The 19842-nt window shown below is 40.8% G+C and overlaps 1 protein-coding gene across 3 annotated transcripts in view; it reads right to left on the bottom strand.

The window, feature by feature from the left end:
- Window positions 1-243: 243 nt before the first annotated feature.
- The window catches only part of RASGRP3 (RAS guanyl releasing protein 3), a 59652-nt gene continuing 40053 nt past the window's right edge, over window positions 244-19842 (bottom strand). For 2 of the 3 annotated variants that reach the window (XM_027682101.1, XM_027682100.1), the window contains exons 10-17: window positions 15576-15653; window positions 11548-11664; window positions 9283-9398; window positions 8376-8523; window positions 4875-4911; window positions 2310-2435; window positions 1472-1836; window positions 245-965 (exon numbers count right to left, since the gene is read on the bottom strand). In XM_027682101.1, coding sequence (XP_027537902.1) covers window positions 957-965; window positions 1472-1836; window positions 2310-2435; window positions 4875-4911; window positions 8376-8523; window positions 9283-9398; window positions 11548-11664; window positions 15576-15653 — 996 coding nt within the window. In that variant the 3' untranslated portion in view covers window positions 245-956. Of the gene's footprint in view, window positions 966-1471; window positions 1837-2309; window positions 2436-4874; window positions 4912-8375; window positions 8524-9282; window positions 9399-11547; window positions 11665-15575; window positions 15654-19842 lie in introns of all 3 variants that reach the window. The other variant, XM_027682102.1, reaches the window with a different exon arrangement.

Below are 19842 nucleotides of genomic sequence, written 5' to 3'. Positions count from 1 at the left end.
TTGGGCTGTTTTATTTTGGTTTTCTCTCTTTTTCCAGATGAAGGCTGTGCTCCTTCAATAACTTAATGCTTCTGCAAAATGCAACTTCAAACCTGCTTCCTGGACCGTTATAGATTCAGATGCTAGATCCTACATTAGTGAACTGCTAATTTGGAGATTGCTCTTCAGTACATTTAGTCTTAACATGTACAGGTTGCTAACCAGAGAAAACTATCACATACACGTATATACACACACACACACTTAAAACTAAAGTGTTTATTGCATGCTAATGTTACCATAACCAGTGCTGGCAAGATGACCCCTCTCTATTGCAATGTAACCAGACAATCCTTCAGTCTCAGCCACATGCTGCCTATTTGAAGGATCCCCAGTCTGGCAACTGGTATCACTATGCTGAACACAAATGCATTCACTGTAACAACGTAAACAGGGCCAAATTTCAAAACCCCAGGTGTGCAAAGAATTTCAGTATAAAGGACTTTGCAAAAGGTTTTCATTTGAGATTTAATCAACATACACACCTACTTCTTTCCTTAAATTATCATTGCAAGCCTCTGGAAAGGAGTGTTATTGAACAAACTTAGATGCTTGGCTTCTGTCCTCACCATTGTTGTTGCTGGCAGACATACCAAAATGATGCAGTACACTTAAAGGGGGCCAAATATATCCTCACTGGTGTGTAGAGGAGTTTTCCACAGAAGTCATACAAAAGAAAACACTGAGCGCAGAGATCCATTCTGCTGTGTCTGTGCAATGTTCATCCAAATGGTTTACTCATGAGAAAATAAATAGTGCTTTATAACACCTTTCAGCTAAGAAAACAGGCAATGGTTGGATTTAAAAGTACGAGGTATAGGAACATTTCTCATGGCCACATGTGGTCTGTGACAGTCCACCAATGCTTGCTGTATTACAGTTGTCATCTTCAGTTTTCTGTGCCTCAGGGTGAGCAATCAGCTATCCTGTAAGCAAAAGGAAATAGGCATTCACATGCTGGCAGAGGAGTCAATAAAAACCTGAGGCTTTGGAATTATAAACTTTATGGGTGACAACAACAGAAATCAGACTAATATGCTGCCCTATCCTAGACCCCTATATTTATCAGAATGCTAATTGTTGTGAATCTAACATGAACCCCAGAACTGTGCATTGCAAGGGTACAACAGTTCAAAATTTGGCCACATATCCACCAGGCTATTTTAATGATTTTCAAAATGAAAAGTACCCAACCCCTAAAAAGCACATACTGACACCAAAAACCAAACTCCCACTTGCAGTGTTACAGTAAATGTGCACTGCAGTGAAGAAAACAGGTAGCTGTGGACGATTCGGCTTTCTTCTGACAGTAACTTATGCAAGAAGCAATGACAAATTTGAATGAAAAAGCATCCTGAAATCTATAAAATAACCTTGTGAGGCTTCAGACTGTAGCAGATTTTAAACTGTCTTGGCTTCTTCTGGAACTCACCTCAGATTCTTGTCTTTCTGGCAGGGTTTCTATTCCATTGTGATCCTGTATGTGTTGTGGGGCCTCGGCTTCTAGCTCTACATCAGCCTGTGTGCTGGGCTTTTCGTTCTCCCACTTCGCAAAGCCTTTGTTCTTCCCAGCTTTTCCATGGAATTTGGACTTCATTTTGGGGAAAGTATGGGAACCTGAGTCGTTCCAGCCTGGCTCATGCCAGAGTGGTTCTGTCTGTGTTGCTTGGCTGGTGGTCACCCTCTGCAGCCGCACTGAGATTTTTCGTGAAGAGCCAGTGACTAGAGTTATAGCTCTGCCATCAAGGTCTTGGTGTTCTGCAGCAACACTGGGAAATTCAAATACTTCATCTTGGACTGAAAGAGAGGGTGGAATCCTTTATTTGAAATATTCTGCTTCAAGACCTTTACAAAAGGATAGCTCAAGCCTGGGGCAGGGAGGTAACTCTTTATAGGAAGCAGTGGTGTAATTAGCAATATACATATGCTGCTTGGAAACTGTTTCTGGCCTTGTGTGAACATATTTTTTTCTCTCACCATCTGTATGCTCAGGGGTAAGGCAACACAAGAATTGTGCCCTATGTCTCCTTGATCCTAAGTGACAAATAATGAGAAGTACAATTCCATTTCTTTTCAGCTGGGACAGGGGTGCCAGTATGGAGGATAGGGATGCTGTAATCTAAGCACTGCACACAAGCCATAGTGCAATGGAAAGTACATGTGCTACTCTGGGTGTTGATACAAAGGAAAAATTAAAAATGGCAGCAAGGACACTGGCCATTAGAGGGGATTCCAGAAATGGTTTAAAATACTAGCAAAATTGCTCTCACCTGGAGGCAGAGATGGACTGCTAGGCAGAGATCCATGGTTACTGCCTACTGAGGTTCCTCTGGAAAATTTCCTACATGCCAGCACAAGCAGGTCTCTGCATTGCTTATGACAGTTGGCACCACAATCTGTAAACAAAGGAATTGTCAAGTCACCAAACGGAAAGCCATAACTATCTGGTAATCCCCTAGGGCTATTAGCACACAGATACCAGAAGGTACTTTGAAGGAACAAATAGTTTGACAGAAGGTGTGAAGGGAGCTACAGAAATGGATCCTTTGGTATGAAGGGCATTACAAAAAAAATGGATCATTTTCATGATAGCCATTAATAGAAAAATGGCAGCAGAAGGGAAGAGGGGGGATGATATTTTAATCAGAAATTAGTCCCAAGAAAGAGATGTGGAATTACTGGTATGATCATGTGTATGCCATGCATAAAACTTCTGCTCTACTGCATGAATCTCCCGAAAAGGGGGGGTTATTTGTTTGGTTGTTTTTTTATTTTATCCAGCAGGCCCATTATAATAAACATGTTTGATCAGAAGACACTGGATACCCTGAGCCTCTGGAAGGACACCTGGAGGTCAGTGCAGACCACTGTAGATTAAAACTAGTCTAAGTAGCTCAGTAAGCAACATTAGCACAGAATAAGCTCTGTGGATATGTATCATCCACCTGGATTAAAATGGCCGAGTGCCTGCACACCTAGCCTCTGCTGGGTTTTTCATCACTAGAAATACACTCATCACTAAGCACAATTATCTGAAATGTGATGGCAGTATGGATCTCATCTGCAAGAAAGGGCCAAAGGGTGGAGGATGTACCCCAAACACAGGCTCTCTCTCCTTTTTGTCCCTTTCTGTTGTTTGAAAATTTCTGTCTTCCTTTTTTCTCTGTTGCTCCTCCATAGGCCAGTTTTGTTCTCAGTGAGCCATTACCAAAGTACTGTGTTTGTAACTCTGCTATAAGAACCATTTTGCTCAGGGCAGCAGCTCTAGCATGATGGGTGAGAGTTCTGGTTTCTGCCATCACCTTGTTCATATGACTAATACCTGTCCAACTGTGATTTTCTCTGTCCTAAAGGTAACACTCCCTTCACCCTCCTGCCCAGATACAACAAAAATCTTTCTTGATGTGGAGGACCTCTTTTGTCACTTGCAGATCACACAGTCAAGCTTTATCTCGTTACCCACAGTGCTAGGGCAAGCAGCAGACCTGAACAGATGAACTCCCTCTCCCTGCTGTGTCAGAGCACAGTGTCAGAGGTTCAAACAGAAGACAACAGCTCTGTGCTCAAAGGCCAAAATTGTCCCTAATGGCTGCCACACTCCAGTGCTGCATATGGAACAGCTGGCAGCTGCTGCAACAAAGGACAGGCACCCCTTATGCTTGACTACTTTAAGATCTGAGCAAGCAGCTCAGCTCTCTTACTTTCATGCTCCATTGCCTATAATTTTGACTGTACAGAACCACTTTTGCTCACTCTCCACTGGGCCACTGTTACAGGCAGTGATGCAGGACGAGCTCAGATCTCAAGCTGAGTTTACAGGTTGCTGTGACAAAACCTTATCTTCCTTCCCTCATCCTACTAGTAAAACTACAGACTGCAACCAACCCTTGTGAAGCTACTCAATTACTTATGTTGATTCAGCCACTGACATTGCTCCTACCCCTCTCTCTGGAAGAGAGTTTCATGGGTGGAAAGAGAGACAGGAACATGGTGTATCTTAAAAACCAATACTGCGAATTCTTAATCCTTCTTGAAGTAGGACTAAGGGAAAAGAGTACGTACAAATATAATTATGAAGCCTCAATGTGAATGTTCCCCTGTGAGTAATTGAGATGCAGCTACAACAGCGTCCTTCAGCTAGAGCTGGACTGTATGAGAAATAAATAGTTCCAGGATTTTAAAGCCAATGAGGACCACTAAAATGTCCTTTTTGGTCTGACCTGCTCAATATGGTGTGAGTACTGCATAAGAAATACAATGTGAAGGTAAGGGAGAGGGACGTAAGAGCTCTAGGACTTTTTTTTTAGGTTGCATGTCTGGAGAAAATTCTGTGTTGAGATCTGCTAGGCAGTCTAGGAATTAAATATTTCTCTGTTTCTAGCTCAGTCACTATTGCAAGGCCAGTTAGGCTTCATTACAGGCACGTGGATGTACACGAGAAACAGTGTTTCCACAAGGCTTTTCCCTGACCTGAATCTCAGGGGATATATTTCAGGATGTCTCGGTTTTAGAAGAGAACACTCTTTTTCCAAGTGTTTTCCAAGTTTTCCAAGATGCAGGGTCTTTATTGGTAGAAAGTGACACCTCATGGAGTCAGTGGCTGCTTTGGATCTTCAGCTCACAGAACTTGTGTGTTCCTACTCAGTGCTATTTTCTCTAATGCAGTAAGAACATACACTTCATAGTGTACCAGCAGTCACTGTTCATGGACAATACCAAGTGTAGATGCAAGATTTGGTTGACCACATATCATTTTAGTTAAAGGTATGGTTGAATGACTTGTGCTAAAACCCACCACCTATAGCTTGAAAAAAATCCATGTAATATTTATTTACCTTTGCATTTGTAGCCTTGTTTGATTATACCCCAGAGCTGCAAAGGAAGACAAAAGAACGTCAAGGAATCAGAAAAGAAAGCTGGAAGGAAAACAAGGTCACAATGAGGAAGTACCAATGGCTACAAAAGCACAAACAGGATACAACTGCTCTTAACACCCTTCCTGTTAGGCAGACCTCCCCCTCTAATTGTGATAAGACTTGTGTGGCTTCTCTCTTACTTCTGCTACTTACTAGTAGTAATGGGACTACCAGGGGAGGAGAGACACAGATGACATTTGCTTCCTGGAATGGATAAAAAATTGCCATCATATCAAGCTTAGTGAAACCGGTAGAGCACATTCTGTTTCTAGGCTCACTTAATGTTATATGCAGGAGAATTGCCAGAGTACATCCATTCTCTAGATACATAAATGACTCATAACATTCAAACACAGCAGACAAAACTGCTACTGGGGATAAAAATTAGGTTCTTAGTTCCCATACTGGTTCCCAGCACACCTAGCCATAACAGTCTGATTTGCCCACCTGACTTTTCCCATTAAAAAAAAAACAGATGAAGAATGAAACAGGCAGAAAAGCCACTAAATTCCATCTTTGCCTCCCCTCAGAAGCTGTATTGACATACATAACAACCAAATGCTGAACTTCTGAGGGCCAGTGTGTGTGATCCCACTTTTGGGAAGCTTTCACTGCAACGTGAGCAGGATTGCTTGGAAGTATGAAAATTCCCTAGCAAATTGTTTTCTATACACTCAGAAATGCTGTATCTACAGCCATGGCATTATAAAAACAAGCATTTCCTGAGAGGCAGAGAGAGGAAAGGGCAATTTTTCTAACTCTAGCATTAAAGGAAAAAAACCTGGGGACCATGGTGTTTATTTTTCCTGAACTCATTCAAAACATTAGCAAGGAGGGTGAGTACATTCTGGCAGCTGAAACTGCATGTGGCTCCTCAACAGATTGTAAGAATCCACGCACAGAGAGCAGGGCCTGAATATGGTCATTAAAGAAAGGCTCAAAAAGAAGAGCTGGAGAACATTCAGAATCCAAAGGAAAGAGTAAAATAAACAGAATGGAAAGATTCTGGGGGAAAAACATCCCATACACTGCCCAAAAGATTTTGCAAGGAAAAATGAGGTCCTGAGGAAAGCAAAAATAGATTAGACAAAGTGGAAGAACGGTGAACAAAAGAACAGAAAGGACAACAGTGGAAAGGGTCCACAGAAAGCCTACTGCTTGTTCTCCTCTAACACACAGTGAATGCAGTTGCTGTGGTCAGGCAGTGACAGTGAAGAACCCCAGTCCTTCCTGAAAGAGCAGCAATGACCTATTTTCCCAGGTCTCTTTTACACTGTAAAAGACATGGATTGTTATTTATTTCATTTAAACTCTAATCTGTTCCCACCAAAGAGATTTCTCCTCACCTTCTTAGCTCTGCACTTTCCTCCTACTCAAATTTGGCATCACTGTTGTGGTTACACACCACAGTGAAAGCTTATCTGAAGTGTCATGTCATGAATTGTGACCTAAAATTTTGAATCTGTCTAACGCAGCTCTGCTGCAAAGCTGGCTTGAGCCAGTTCTAAGGTAAGAGGATATGTGCAAATTCAGATCATAAAGCTTAGGGGGATGGCCGGTCACCTACCCTGCCATGTGGTGCAACTCAAGCTGTGGGACGGAACTGAGACTGGCCATGGGCATATCAATTTTGTGCTGCTTAATGGCATTAGGTTTAACTTGACCTTTAAAGTTCATATAGTTTTAATAACTGTGTGCATTGTGCTGTCATGTCAATTCATCCTGCAGCACAGTCAGCACAGATTATTTTGACTGTGAATCGGTGCATCAGCTTGAAATTAGGTTTCCACCTGCAGATGAGCAGCACTGAAATGCACAACAAATACGCAGCAGATTTTTAGTCGGTTCCTGTCCTGTCAGTCCAACTCATCCACAGAACAATGCCAATGACTTCAGTGAGTTGACAGGAAAAATGACCTTATTTCCATTTCCTGTACAACCCCTTACTCATTTGTATTCTTGCACTGGGTGTAATCAGGGAGACATGAAAAATCCAACAATGGCCAATTAGCAAACTGATGCAGGAGAAAAATATCTGGTGGAAAGGATGTTACAGGGCAGTCCTCGGGCCTTGCTTTGTTATGGAAGCCTTCCAAACATGAACACAATGACGTGTTCCCAAGGCTGCAGGCAGCCTGACACTATAGACTCTGGCCAGTGACCGGCCCTGCCCCTTTGGTCTGCTGGAGCTGTCAGCTCCAGAGCCCACCACCACACTCCTGAATCAGCACTGACCATACCGCCTCCAAAGCTTTGGCAGCTATAGAAGAAATATGTGGAATTCCCTCTTGCCCATGGCCTTGATCAGTGGCACCAGTTGCGATAGAGACCACAAGAATCTGGACAAAACTAACACGTTGCAAAAGAAGCGAGTGGAAGATGGGAGCATGGACAAGAGCAGGAACACCAGAGCTGGTCTGAAAGGAGGCACATTTCTGCACTTATCAGTGCTATTGCTGTTACTTTCAACCATGAAGAAATATTGCCTAGTGGAAAAGTTCATGGAATAAAGCTGGAGATTTTGCCACTGACAGCAGAGTTAGATCTGTTCTGGAGAGCAGGGACACGGTCCGAGTTCACACCCTGTTATGTGAGCCACATGTAAGCAGAGGACATGCCCCTCTGCCCTTATTGCTTTAGCTGAGAAAAATGTGGACATTTGGTTTCAGGTGAGTACGTCCATTAAAGTAACTTTTTTATCGTAGTGGTTCCTTTTTCTTTACTATACTTGGTTTGAAGTGGAAAACTCAGAGGAGGTTTACAAGCAACACAAATGTCCACAAACCCATCATTTCCCAGCTATGTACAGAACATTCTAATAAGTGGCATCTGGTAAGTTATGGCTGAGAGGAAAAGCAAATTATAAAGACCTCCCAAAAATAAATTTTAAAAATTCTTATTGTATACAACTGTTGGAAGCACTTTTGATTTCTTTACCAATTAGATCTGTTAATTCAATAGAGAAAAAATTAGGGCTGTTACAGCCATTCAGAGAATTACGAACATAGCTATGTTGCCATGTGCAATTTCCTGAGAAAGAGTGGCTTTTGCCTCATCTACATCCTCTGTTCCAGACATCCATTTTCCCTTGAGCTTGTTTACAAAGGAAATCAAGCCAAATTAAAGAACTTAAGATAAACCAAGTAAAGCCATTCATATAATCTCTAATATCCTTTAACTAATGTAATTTTATTTCCCCCATCCCCGCAACAGAAATTCTTACAAATGTCAGTATTCAGAAACAACTAAATCAAAACTGGATAGCACAGCTAAAACATGAGTACGTGTTTTGTGCTTCTGAATGCCATGAGATATTATTTGGCCAAGGGACTTTAGCAATGTGTGGAGCCAGTTTCACCCCATCTACATTAAAGGGTAAAAATTGTTTTTAATATATACTATTATTAAAAACATACTTACAAATCCTGCACAGTGCTCACAGAAAGTTGGTTTAAGATAGGTCATTTCCTGAAAGTTATGAATAAACCCTGGTCCCATTTTACACTGGAACTGTGATTTAGCTCTCAGAAAGTAAGCCATCATTTCTTCTTTGCTTATAAGACCATCTCTGTTAGGGAAATAAAAAGTAGAGGAGATCTGTCACTGCTCAATGCACTGAACATTTCAGAGTTTTCTCATTGCAGAAAGCATGCAGAACTCAAAGCACATTCTTTGAAAGAGCTGCAACAATCCTGGCAGGAAAAAATCATTAGAGCCTTTGTGGTTCTTATCTTTCTTTAAACAACAAACACTGAACTTACAGCTCAGACCTTGTTTTCTCACCTGTTCACGGTATCAGAGCACAGGCCAGGCCATTAAATGAAGGATCTTGACTTACTGCTCACACAGAGGTTATGCCTCTGACCACAAGCCTTCACAGCCAGACATTCTGGACAACAAGAATTATCAAGCCCAACTGTCTAGGAAATATGTATTATATATAACTCCTAGAATATTTGTTACCCTCTCTCTGCTACATACACTCATGTTCCTGTACACAACTTATTTGTTTCATCAGTCTGATACCTGGTCTAGATACAGAATTTTCACTGTAATTTGACAGTACTCTAGGGTTTTGACCCAGTCCCAGCAGGAATTCTTCATTAAACTATTACATAAATTATTTTTAACGTACCAGGTACAACGGGACTCCAACTTAAAGAACTGATTGCAGCATAAGAATTTAAATGATAAGAGAATTCAGCCTTCAGTGATCTTGTCAGATACAAGAAACTTGAGAGACACTGTTTCTTAAATATTTGGTTTCCATGAGTTTTTAAATTGAGGAAAAAAACCCAAACCACCATAAATAAACCTCCAAACTTACTGGTCTTTGTCCAGCACACAGAAAGAGTCCAAAAAGGGGAAGTTGGCAGCTATACTTTCAAAGTCCTCCTGAGAAATATAACCATCGTGGTCGTGATCATAGTTCCTAAAGACAGACTGGGAAAAGAAAAAAAGATTGTTGTACTAATATCTAGCCTATCCTGAACCTATAACAGCCTGTTCAACCATGTAATTACATGGCTCCATATTTATTGGACTCCTGGGGAAAAAGTGGCTAATTTTTAAAGAAAACTTGACCTCAGTATTTATCTAGTGATGGTTCTCCACAGCTGTTCACACATAATTGTTCTTGCTTTATTTTTCTTCTTTATTGGAAATGTCACTAAAGTATACATTTTAATCACCAAAAAAAAAATACTCCCATGAGTATTGCAGATGGTTTTGACTTCACTACTAGCTGGTCACCTCTACTGTGTCACAGTACTCTTTCTGGTTTGTTTACTAATACTTCGACCTCCAGATCACAAGCACTTTGGATCTAACAACCATTCCCTTCCATCAACCGACTCCAGTTCATCACTAAGAAAAAACAGACACAGGATCAAATTTAAAAGGTCACATAAAGTGATAGAAGCCTTCTTTAGCTGCTGAAGAATTACTACATTCTGTCTTACTGTTTGCAGAGATGTGCAAGGGGTGTTAAAGCTACAGCGGTGTGATGCTAATGAGAAAAACATGAGTGTCAAAGTCAACATGACTATTTGAAAGACATATAGTGAAGTACAAACTCTTTCATTAGATTAAAATTTGGTTGACAAAAACACTAAATTAATTTACTGAGACCTCTAAAAGGTGTTTGCATTATCCTTATTTTAACAAGAACCCAATTAAACCAATTTCTAAGTATCCATCAAAAGACCTGTAACTGATGACTGGCAGACCTCAAAAATGCATCATTAAGAAGGAGCCAAAGCTACCCGAGTAGCATTCAACACTTTTTGCAATAAAAACAATGCCTTAAAGCACAACTCAAAGCAGCTGGTAAACAGCAAAAATTGGGAAGAACAAAAACAGCTGTGCAGAGTGGTGTCAGCCCTTTAGTAAGCAGTACCCATAAAAGCCCCAGACCATGTTTTAAGCCTGTCAAACTCAAGATCATATATCCTGAACCAGGCCAAAATTGTGAAATGGGGGACCACATTTCCCCCAACCATAGGAACAAGCACAACCCCCCACTCACCCATTCTGGAAAGATTAAGGAGTTGTGACAGACATCCTATTTAAACACGCTATCAAAGAGAGGTTTGAATGTGGACTGATTTTTATCAACACATATGGCACTGACAAAAGCAATACAGGAACAGCATGTGCGTTTCTGGCACCCCACATTAAAAGAGAAATTAATTTTTTTTAAAAAAGATCATGTACAGAAAGCAAACTACAAGACATACTTGAAGTCTGAGTGAGAGAACTAAGACTTTGTTTAAGTTATGTTAACAACATAACCCCAATTAATGATCTGTAACACAGACGACGTCAGAATTTAATACTTCCTCTCAGACTTAGTTATTAATTTGTAAAAAGCAGAAGGAAATCTTGCTTCATTATCTACAACACATTCCTGATATATCTATGTGCTACTCACGTCACTAAAAGTCCCTTACACACCAACACAGCAGCACTCATTCTCTCCAAAGGATTCTGGTAGTGTTTCGTTTTGTTTGCATTAGCTAACACAACACATCACCTTCCAAACTGAAGCTGGAAGATCCCAGACAGAATTCTGCAAGACCTCATGTCCACATTTTTAAAGTGACACCAAGACAATGCTATCTTTATCATATGTAATATGCTCTGGACAGTCAAATAACAGCATGTTAAAAATCAGAACTAGGGTTTCTGGAAAATTTCTCTGGACCTATTAATGTGTGAGACCTTGTTTCTGAATAGTTTTGTTTCCAGTAGTCTGTTACCAGACATGAAGTGGATGGCTAAAGCTGGAAAAAACTCGACTTTGGCCTTCAAATTCATATTTGCTATACAAACCTACTGAACAGCAGCAACATTTTGAATGCTTCTGAAAGTCTGCTCCTTTGCATCCAGAAACCTGTTTACTAATCCCATTGCTGATTACAGGAATAAAATAAATATTTCTGAATGTATCAGTAACGGCTCAAATTTGTTGCCACGTGTCTTAAATTCACCCCAACCATAACAACTTCTTGATAACCTTGAAATTATTTATAATGATGAAAACATCAAAGCCATTGTTCTCTTTGACCAGTATATTATGCCAAATACTTACATCCACCAGTTTTCGTATGTGTTTATTAATGACTGTAGGGTCAGGTTTTGGTACCACTCCAGATGCCCACTCCAGTGGCACTACTGGCTTGTTAGGGGTCGTCGGGGAGGTAGGCTGCTGAGAGATGGAGCAGAACGCAAGGATTTTCAAATCTGAATTAAGAAGTTCAATTTCCCATTAAAAGTAGATCTAAATGTCAGAGTTACAACCGCAAACTGCTGGAGTCCCCGTGCTGTAAAAATGTGCTTAGCAAAACATCGGTCAAGGTTTTAGAGGGTTGCTTGCCTCCACTAACACCTTCAATTGGGCTTGCTGTGGCACCTTGCAGCTACACCACAAGCAGCAGCAGCACCCAGTGAGCTAAGAAGCAAACCCGGACTTTCCTCACAGGCGTCTCCAGACAGTTCAACAGCAATAAGACTCAGAGTAAGAGGGAAGGAAGGAGGGTCTCTGGACATAGCATCAGAAATGGACAAGCCCAGAAACCTACTTTTTCTCCATCCCAGTAAAGCCCTGAGGAACTCTCCACCCCAACACAGCCTGCCCTCAACTCCCTGCCGGAGGCACTGTGCCCAAGAACCACACGAGGGACTGCCATAGACTGAATAAGTTAATGCTCCTGCTCCGTGACGCACCAAGAAGAGAACAGGATGCAGAAACGGGGGCAGCACTGTGCTCAGCAATCCCACTGGTTTGTAGCTGAGATGTGCCAGGATGTACAGCTTAATTCATTTAGACAGTCTGAGTAGAAAGGGGTTAACCTTTGACTTGCTCTGCAGATAACACCAGCCAGACTATTTTATTTTCAAAACAGCTTGGTCTTGACAAAACAGTAGCTGACAGCTCACTTGATGCACAGAACTCACAGCTCAACTCCCTCCACACCACTACAGTGCTTTGGGAGTAGCTCTGGCATGCAGCTCAGCTTCTTCAAGAGGAAAATGTACGACAAACCTGAACACAGTTTCAGGTAAGGATTCAAAACTAATCATTTAGCATGAAAAAAGCTGTAAGACGTACTGGCCTTTTTCTGCATCTGCCACTGGACATCTAGCAAGTGAAGCAGTGTCAAGCAGAAAAAATTCAGCATGGTTTGGATCAGAAGGGAGAGAGTCCGCAGTCTCAGAAGGCCCCGGTGTTAGCTGATGAGCAAAGAACCTGTGTCTCATCTATTGCCCTTTAAATTGGTGTAAGTTGAGAGGGAGACAAGACATGTAAAGATGTTACAGTTATCATTGTGTATAACAGTGGTATTGTAGGCTTTGACATCAAGATGGAAAATGGTCACAGCTGTATTTGGTAGGAAAAGAAAAGAAGGATTTGTTAGTGGGTTGCTTTATTAATTTGGCTTTTCCTTTTTGAATTGTTAGAACAGCTTTTATCAGTGCCTCAATGGATTTTGACCCATACAAATGTGCACAAGTAAGTTTGGGAATGAAAAATACCTATATCAAAAGAATTTAATTTCAACAAGAAATACAGTGAACCTGACATCCAGCTCTATATGCCAAAAGCATTGGCAGAATATTTTAATTCTAAAATTAATGTCACCACACAGTGATGGACCAACATGCTGGTAGGTGCTTTTGCTTTAAAAATATGCAGAAATGCAGCAGTCTTTTAGAGATGACACTCAAAGCATCTGTATCAAAAGTCTCAGCATGGTCCTAGACTACCAGGTCCTCACAGAGAGCTTTTATCACCTGCTGGTTTGAGTGCACAGTGGCAGAAAGAGACTGAACCCACTGGAGCCTTGCTCTTTCTTCTGGGATATTTTATTTGAAGCCTCATTCAATTTTTATGGGTTTTTTGACAATTTGCAATGAAAACTGCATGTTACTGCCCACTACCCAAAGAGAAATGTTGGTTCCTTCCATTTCACTCATAGACTTACATGAACAACCATGATTTTATTTATGTATTTTAAATGCATGCTGTGAGGAAAGGTGCTAACCAGCTGTCCAGATACTACCAAGCTGATTGTATTGAATGTTCAGAAACACTGAATCTGGTCATGCTGTTTGTGATTCACTGTATCTCCCATCTATTTCACCAGCACAGGGATAATGGGATTGTAGATTGAGAAAGTATTTTCATCTGTGTATTTTGGCATTGACATAAATTCTATTGAAAAGCAAAAAAATTATCTAAGTGTGTCTTCAGTGGCGTAATTGCACCGGGCAGAGTTGTCTTATAGACCACAGATGTACTAGTAGGAACTCCCAACCAGAAAATCACTAATGTGCAGGGAAAAGCAGGACACTGTGACAGGGAGATGCTATACTACAGCTGGAGGTCATTCTTCAGTGTTATTTTAGGCTGCTATACCGACTGAAGATTCTCCTCACGGTTTTAGCAGAAAGAAGGTCTTGCTCAAGTCCCTGTTGACAGCGGACTTGTATGCTAAGGGATCGGCTCCACTTTTGCCTTGAAAATGACTGCAGCAGCATGAGGCACTTCCTCTGTTGTGCACCTGCATGGGAATGGTACCCATATAACAATAAATCGAGGAGCAGTTGGAATGATATATCTGTGCTGCCACGTTTCCTTTGACAAATTTTTCCACATACAAAAGCTCTACAGATTCTTTCCCCTCTCATATAGCTTGTGTGCTTTGGCACGCCATCAAAGAGAAGTACGCTTCAAATAGTCCCGCTTCTGTCGATTCAGCTGCAGCTTTTTACCCATCAGGGTGCTGCAACAGCTCAATGTCACTGGTTATTCATTGATCCCTATGCAGAAGTGTACCACGAATGCTTGGTACTGTTAAAGCTCACAGTACTGTTTATATTGCTTTTGTCCTGCTTAAAGCTCAGGCTGGACATCAAAGCAGCAATGTGAAAATTTTCTTCATTTACAGTAATGGCACATTAGTCCTTCCACAGCATACAGCTGTAACACTTCAACTTTACTAGCAGTAATGAGAGCATGAGGGATCCAAAATGATTGCAATAAATGGGAACTGTTGTGGTCAAATCACATCCAAAATGACCGGAGACTCAGTAACGAAATTCCAAGTGTTCAATCTGAGCTAGTGTTGGCTATGGAAATATTCATTAACTGTTGCTCATCATAAACAAAGCAGACACACATAGTCCTCAAACTGATCTCCAAGAATGATAAACTATCTTAAAACCCAGAGAAACCTTGTACTTGGAAATTAAGGGGTTCTGCTTCCTTGCTTGCTTTTAAGAATACTTCAAAACCTTACAAAGCACTGCAATGCATGACTTCATCCTACTGGACTCTGCTCTCACACCCTGTGAAGCACTTCTAGCCACCCTCAGTTTCTACTGGTAACAGACTTGAGAGGTCTCAGCCTGAGAGCAATATATGCTGGGTATAACAGGTAATAAAAATGTTAATGCCTTGGTGAAATGCTCAGAGGGAAGAGAAGTTCCCAAACTTCCCAAATGGAAGAAAGAATAACACTTTAAGTGAAATTCAACTAGTAATTATGAGATTTATCTGTATTCTCAGACTTGCAAGGAATAAAGAAAATGGCACCAATGCAGTATTATTTTTAGTTACACATAACAAAAAAAAAGAGTAATATCTGTTCTGATGTGTTTGAACATTACTTGAGAGTCCAAGATACCTAAACAAACAGTTTTAAAATATTACAGCTAATTATTTGCCTTACCTTAAACAAATCTTTTAATTCAGGGTCATTTTATACAAGTGCATAGTCATCCAGTCACACAATAAGTAATTGATGAATCTATACCTAAAGCAGAACTCTGTTTTCAAGGACTTGCAGAGGTTTTGTTGAAAAATAATTAATAATGAAGTCTGGCATGTTCCACTACTTACTTCTCCCAATGTGCACCAAAACCTATAAATAATAACTGTATTTTCTATAGAACCATAAAGCTTGTATAGAGAACACTCGTATAGAATACACTAAAAAAAAACCCCACTTTATGTGAATATGAATAAGAATAACACATTAACCATCATTAAAAAAATAATCAACTGCATGCAGACAAAATAAGCAATATGTCAAAATGTAGTAAAAGATGACCTACAGATTTGGAGTTCCTTGGTTCCAGCACCAGCGAGAGCTTGTAGATATCATCCTCAGTGTGATACAGGTCCAGAGACAGCTATGTGCAAGAAAGAGGGAAAACCAGTATTCTTTATTAGACTGGGTCGAATATGACAGGCTTGTAAATAGATATATACCTTCCACTGAAGCTAAACAAAAACTTTTCCTACCCAGAGCTCAGTATACACGCCAAAGCTGCATGCAGCTGCTGGGAAAGCAGATTTTTTCAGAGCTAACATAACGCACATATTGCTGCTCATGTCTGTACTGTGCTTGAGGACTGTTACAACCCTCATCCTCACACTTTGAGGGGGGCTGCGTGCTGACCTTATGCAAAGAGGGACATTGGCCCCAAAGACCACCCTTATGTGAACCACTTTCTTCTAGCAGCTCAGTGGTCATGAGATATCTCAAAGAAATAACCTGCTGAATGTGAAAACTTCAGGGTAATAGTTGTAGAGGGTCTAAGCTGGAAGGATTTCATATCGTATTCCAGTCAAATGTTATTCCTGAGGAAGGGTTATAGCACTGCAGCTCTTCTGCAGAGATCAGCCTGTGCAAAAAGCCCTTTCTGGAACACAGGGAGGGCACTGACACAGGCCCGTGAGAGGCAAGTTGGGTTTGCTACCGCTGTTGATACAGCAAGGTGCTCCAGCAGGACCAATCCCACATAGCTCAGCCTGGCCTGCTCCTGATCTCCTCCCAGCAAGTAAGGCAAATTGCCTTTCAGATTGTATGTTTAGATAAATGACAGATTTTTCTTCCATGTTCTCATTCTTTACTCAGAAGATTTATTGAGAAAAAAGAAGGGGCATAACTATGTTTTAAGTAGAGTGAATCTCTCTGGTTTTGCTTTGGCAGATGGGGTCTTGTGCTGGTGCTGATCTGCAGTAAATTTCTCCTCTTTTGGAGTGATGAAGGAGAGAAGTACTGCAGATAATGTTTTGCAATAAGAGGAAAGAAACATTACATGATTCCTGTGATCATGTGCCTACATGAATTGGCTTTGGAGTAATTGACAGGATTTGAAGTTATCATCCACCTCACAAACCCCCAGTTAAGCGAAGATTCTGTTAAAAGCATGTTCCTGAGCAGGCAGATGGAATTGCAACTGACAAAGCAACTGTGACAGAAGGTTATTTTTAAAGAACCGGAAGTACCAAGTAAGTAAAAAGCAGGACCAGCAACACTGTACTGCAGAACCAACTCTAGGAACTCTAGGAACCAAGTCCTTTTAGACAGAATTTTATGCAATGAGTAAGACAGAAGCTGTGCCCCTTCCCCAGGTAGGTTCCCAGAGTGAACATGTGGCTTTAGAGATGTCTAGAGATTGAATTAATAATTCTGTCTAGCTGTAACACTATGCTGATTTTTGCGCTTTGTAATTTGGTTACAGGCACAGCAAAAGTCTGTGCATCCTGCAGGTTCCTTTTCCCACCCAGCACGCTGCTGCCACAGGGTTATGAAAGGGCCTGTCCTAAAGATAACATAGAAGCAGTAGCTGCTGTAACAATTATTGTTCATGTACTTAGTTATTCAGTGACTGTATTCTTAGGGTCCTTGGTGGTATAAAATAAGCAGAAGTCAATCAGAGCACGTGATATTATCAGGTCAGGCTGGAACTGAGAGCAGAATTGCTAGTTCAAAAGGTGTTGTCCTGTTCCTATGAAAGAGCACAGTTTTCTCAGCAGGGCAGGTGAACAGACCGTGGATTTGGGAGTGGAAATGCATCAGTATTTACTGACAAGCTTGCATCTCCCCTTCCCTGAATTATGTAACCTTATAAGCAGTGGTTATAGCTTCATTAGGCACGATGTGTAAACACACAGTGGACAAGGTGTTGTCTAGCTCAGAACTTTCATACGTTAGCAAAAAATTACAAGCATGATGACTATGCAGTTACATGAGCACATATTTTATATTTTGTTTACCGTTTTGCTCTGATGCATAAACTGTAATAAGAGTTTTCCTAGGACAACCTTTTCAGCAAGTGGCAGTTTTCATTTTAATTTGACTTTCATTGCTGTCCTATTTTTTTCCAAGCAATTTTGAGGGGATTGAGAAGGGTAGGGGAGTGATCAGAAATGCATGATTTTTTTTTTTTTTTTTAAGTGGAACTTACTGAACACAAGTTAGGGACAGTGACTTTCAATTTGATTGTTTAGGTATTTCTCATTCTCTTCACTAGACTGTACAAATGACTGGGACTTTCCAGTCATTTGCATATACTCTCAGAACGGGTTAGATAAATAGCTGTTGAGACCTAAAAACAGTGGGGGGAAAATGATGGCACCAAATAAGTTCTACCACAGTTAGTATAAATACATTGTGGTCTAGTTGAGAGACTGAGATCCACTTCCAATCCACAGAAAGTGATGAAACATTTACTCATGGGCTTCTATTCACATTGTGAAATAAAAACAATATAGAAATACTGCACAGCAGGTAAGGAAATCCCTTAAGCATCCTTACTAAAAATAAGTTTTCTAATGACAAAAATGTCATTAGAGCTGTTATTCCTCTCTGCTGCACTGCCAAGCTAGGTCCTCTTTTACTAATTCTTAGCTCCATGTTTTGAATTCCAGAGAGTGGTACAGAATCAAGTACAAAGTCAGTGGAGATGGAGCAAATGTGGCCAATAGGGCGAGAAAGGAGGAATAACCACACAGATAAAGAGCAAGCAGGCACTAAGGAGTCCATCTTCATGTAACATACTCTGGCACACTGGCAGCTGAGTTGTGACACATTTACTTTGCTTGCCCATGTAACACAGGCTTATTTACACAAGACAAGGGAGGACTTGCTTTACCCTTGGCTTTTGCAGTCTCCTGTGCTGGTAAACTTGGCATATATGTCACTGCTGTCCATTCAGCAAACCTTTCCCTTATTTGTGGCATGTTAACTTCCATGCAAAATGTTGGCTTCTTTCAGCTACTTGTTCAAAGCTAAAATTCTTTGAGATAGAAGCTGATTTTTTATGCCAACAACAAGATGGGGTGGGGTGGAGAGGGTTGGGAATGGGGGGAAGCAGACTTCTAAGTTTGTGTGCAGACATTTAAGACTAGAGAAGATCAGCTTTCCAAACCGTTGATCATTCAGCAGCTACCACTGAAGCCAGAGACCTATTGTTCCCCATTCACCCTTTTGGTCTATACACACAATAGCATCTGAAAAATGGCTGTAAGCCCCTTGACCAGGTGGCCTGAAGTTTACCATCAGGCTTTCACTCCAGCTTTTAAGCCATGCTCTCCCTTCATAGCTCTTAACAGAGGCTCCCCAAACATCACCATTTCTAAACCACTTGAAAGGTATCAGCTCCCCCAGAGCAAATGAGGCTCCACCACTGAGGAAGAGAAGAAACAGGGCATTTCCCCACATGCCCATGAAATATCTATTTTATCTTTTTGTGCAAGTTGTTGGACTAGCAAACCAGCACCCAGTGATTTACTTGTCAAGCAAGCACAGGCCAGGCTGTTAGCACTTGCTAAGCATGGTGTAAAAGGCAACACTGCAAGGGAGGGAGGCCAGGCAAGAGATTTACACATTGCTTATCAGGACAAGACACCTACTAAAAGCTTGCCCAGATAGAAGCTGCTTAATGGAAAAACAGCAGAAGTGAACAAATAGTTGGGTCAGCCGATTCACATGCAAATGAAAAGCACTCTATGCATTTAGATGCCTTTACCAGATTTGAAAGGGAGTTTCTCTAAATAAGGCAAAGATGTGAAAAAATTTTACAGTTTAAATTAGAGAGGAAAGACCTAGGAATAAAAAGAATAGTTAATTCTTCAGGTTCTGAAAACTCAAGATGACTTTGGTAGCAAGGGAGGCTAAATCTGCTTGCTAAAAGACCATTTACACATAGCAAGGTCAACTATTTTTAGTTATCAGCTCTTGTCAGCTTTGATTTGCAATCCTTTTCTTCTCCTCTTTCTCTGACTCCAGCCTCTAATTTAAAACTTTGTGTTTAACAAAAAGATAGATAGAAACATTTAATCTACTATGTAAGTCCATTATTACTGGACTTACGTTGTTTGAGAGACCACTGTAAAAAAAAAAGAAAAGTATTGTATTCATATGCATAGATGAGGACAAAACCTATATACTGGAAGAAAAACGAGAATATTCATATTATGATACATACCAAAACTCTGGAACTTTTTGTAGAAATACAGGTTTTTTCCTTTCCAGAAGTTACCATCTTATATCAAAACTCCCACACTATCAAATGTACTTGATACACAACC

This window comes from Neopelma chrysocephalum, unplaced genomic scaffold, assembly GCF_003984885.1.
Source record: "Neopelma chrysocephalum unplaced genomic scaffold, ASM398488v2 Primary Assembly neopelma1_61c, whole genome shotgun sequence".
NCBI classification, from domain to species: Eukaryota; Metazoa; Chordata; class Aves; order Passeriformes; family Pipridae; genus Neopelma; species Neopelma chrysocephalum.
This window is presented reverse-complemented; position numbering and strand designations above follow the sequence as displayed.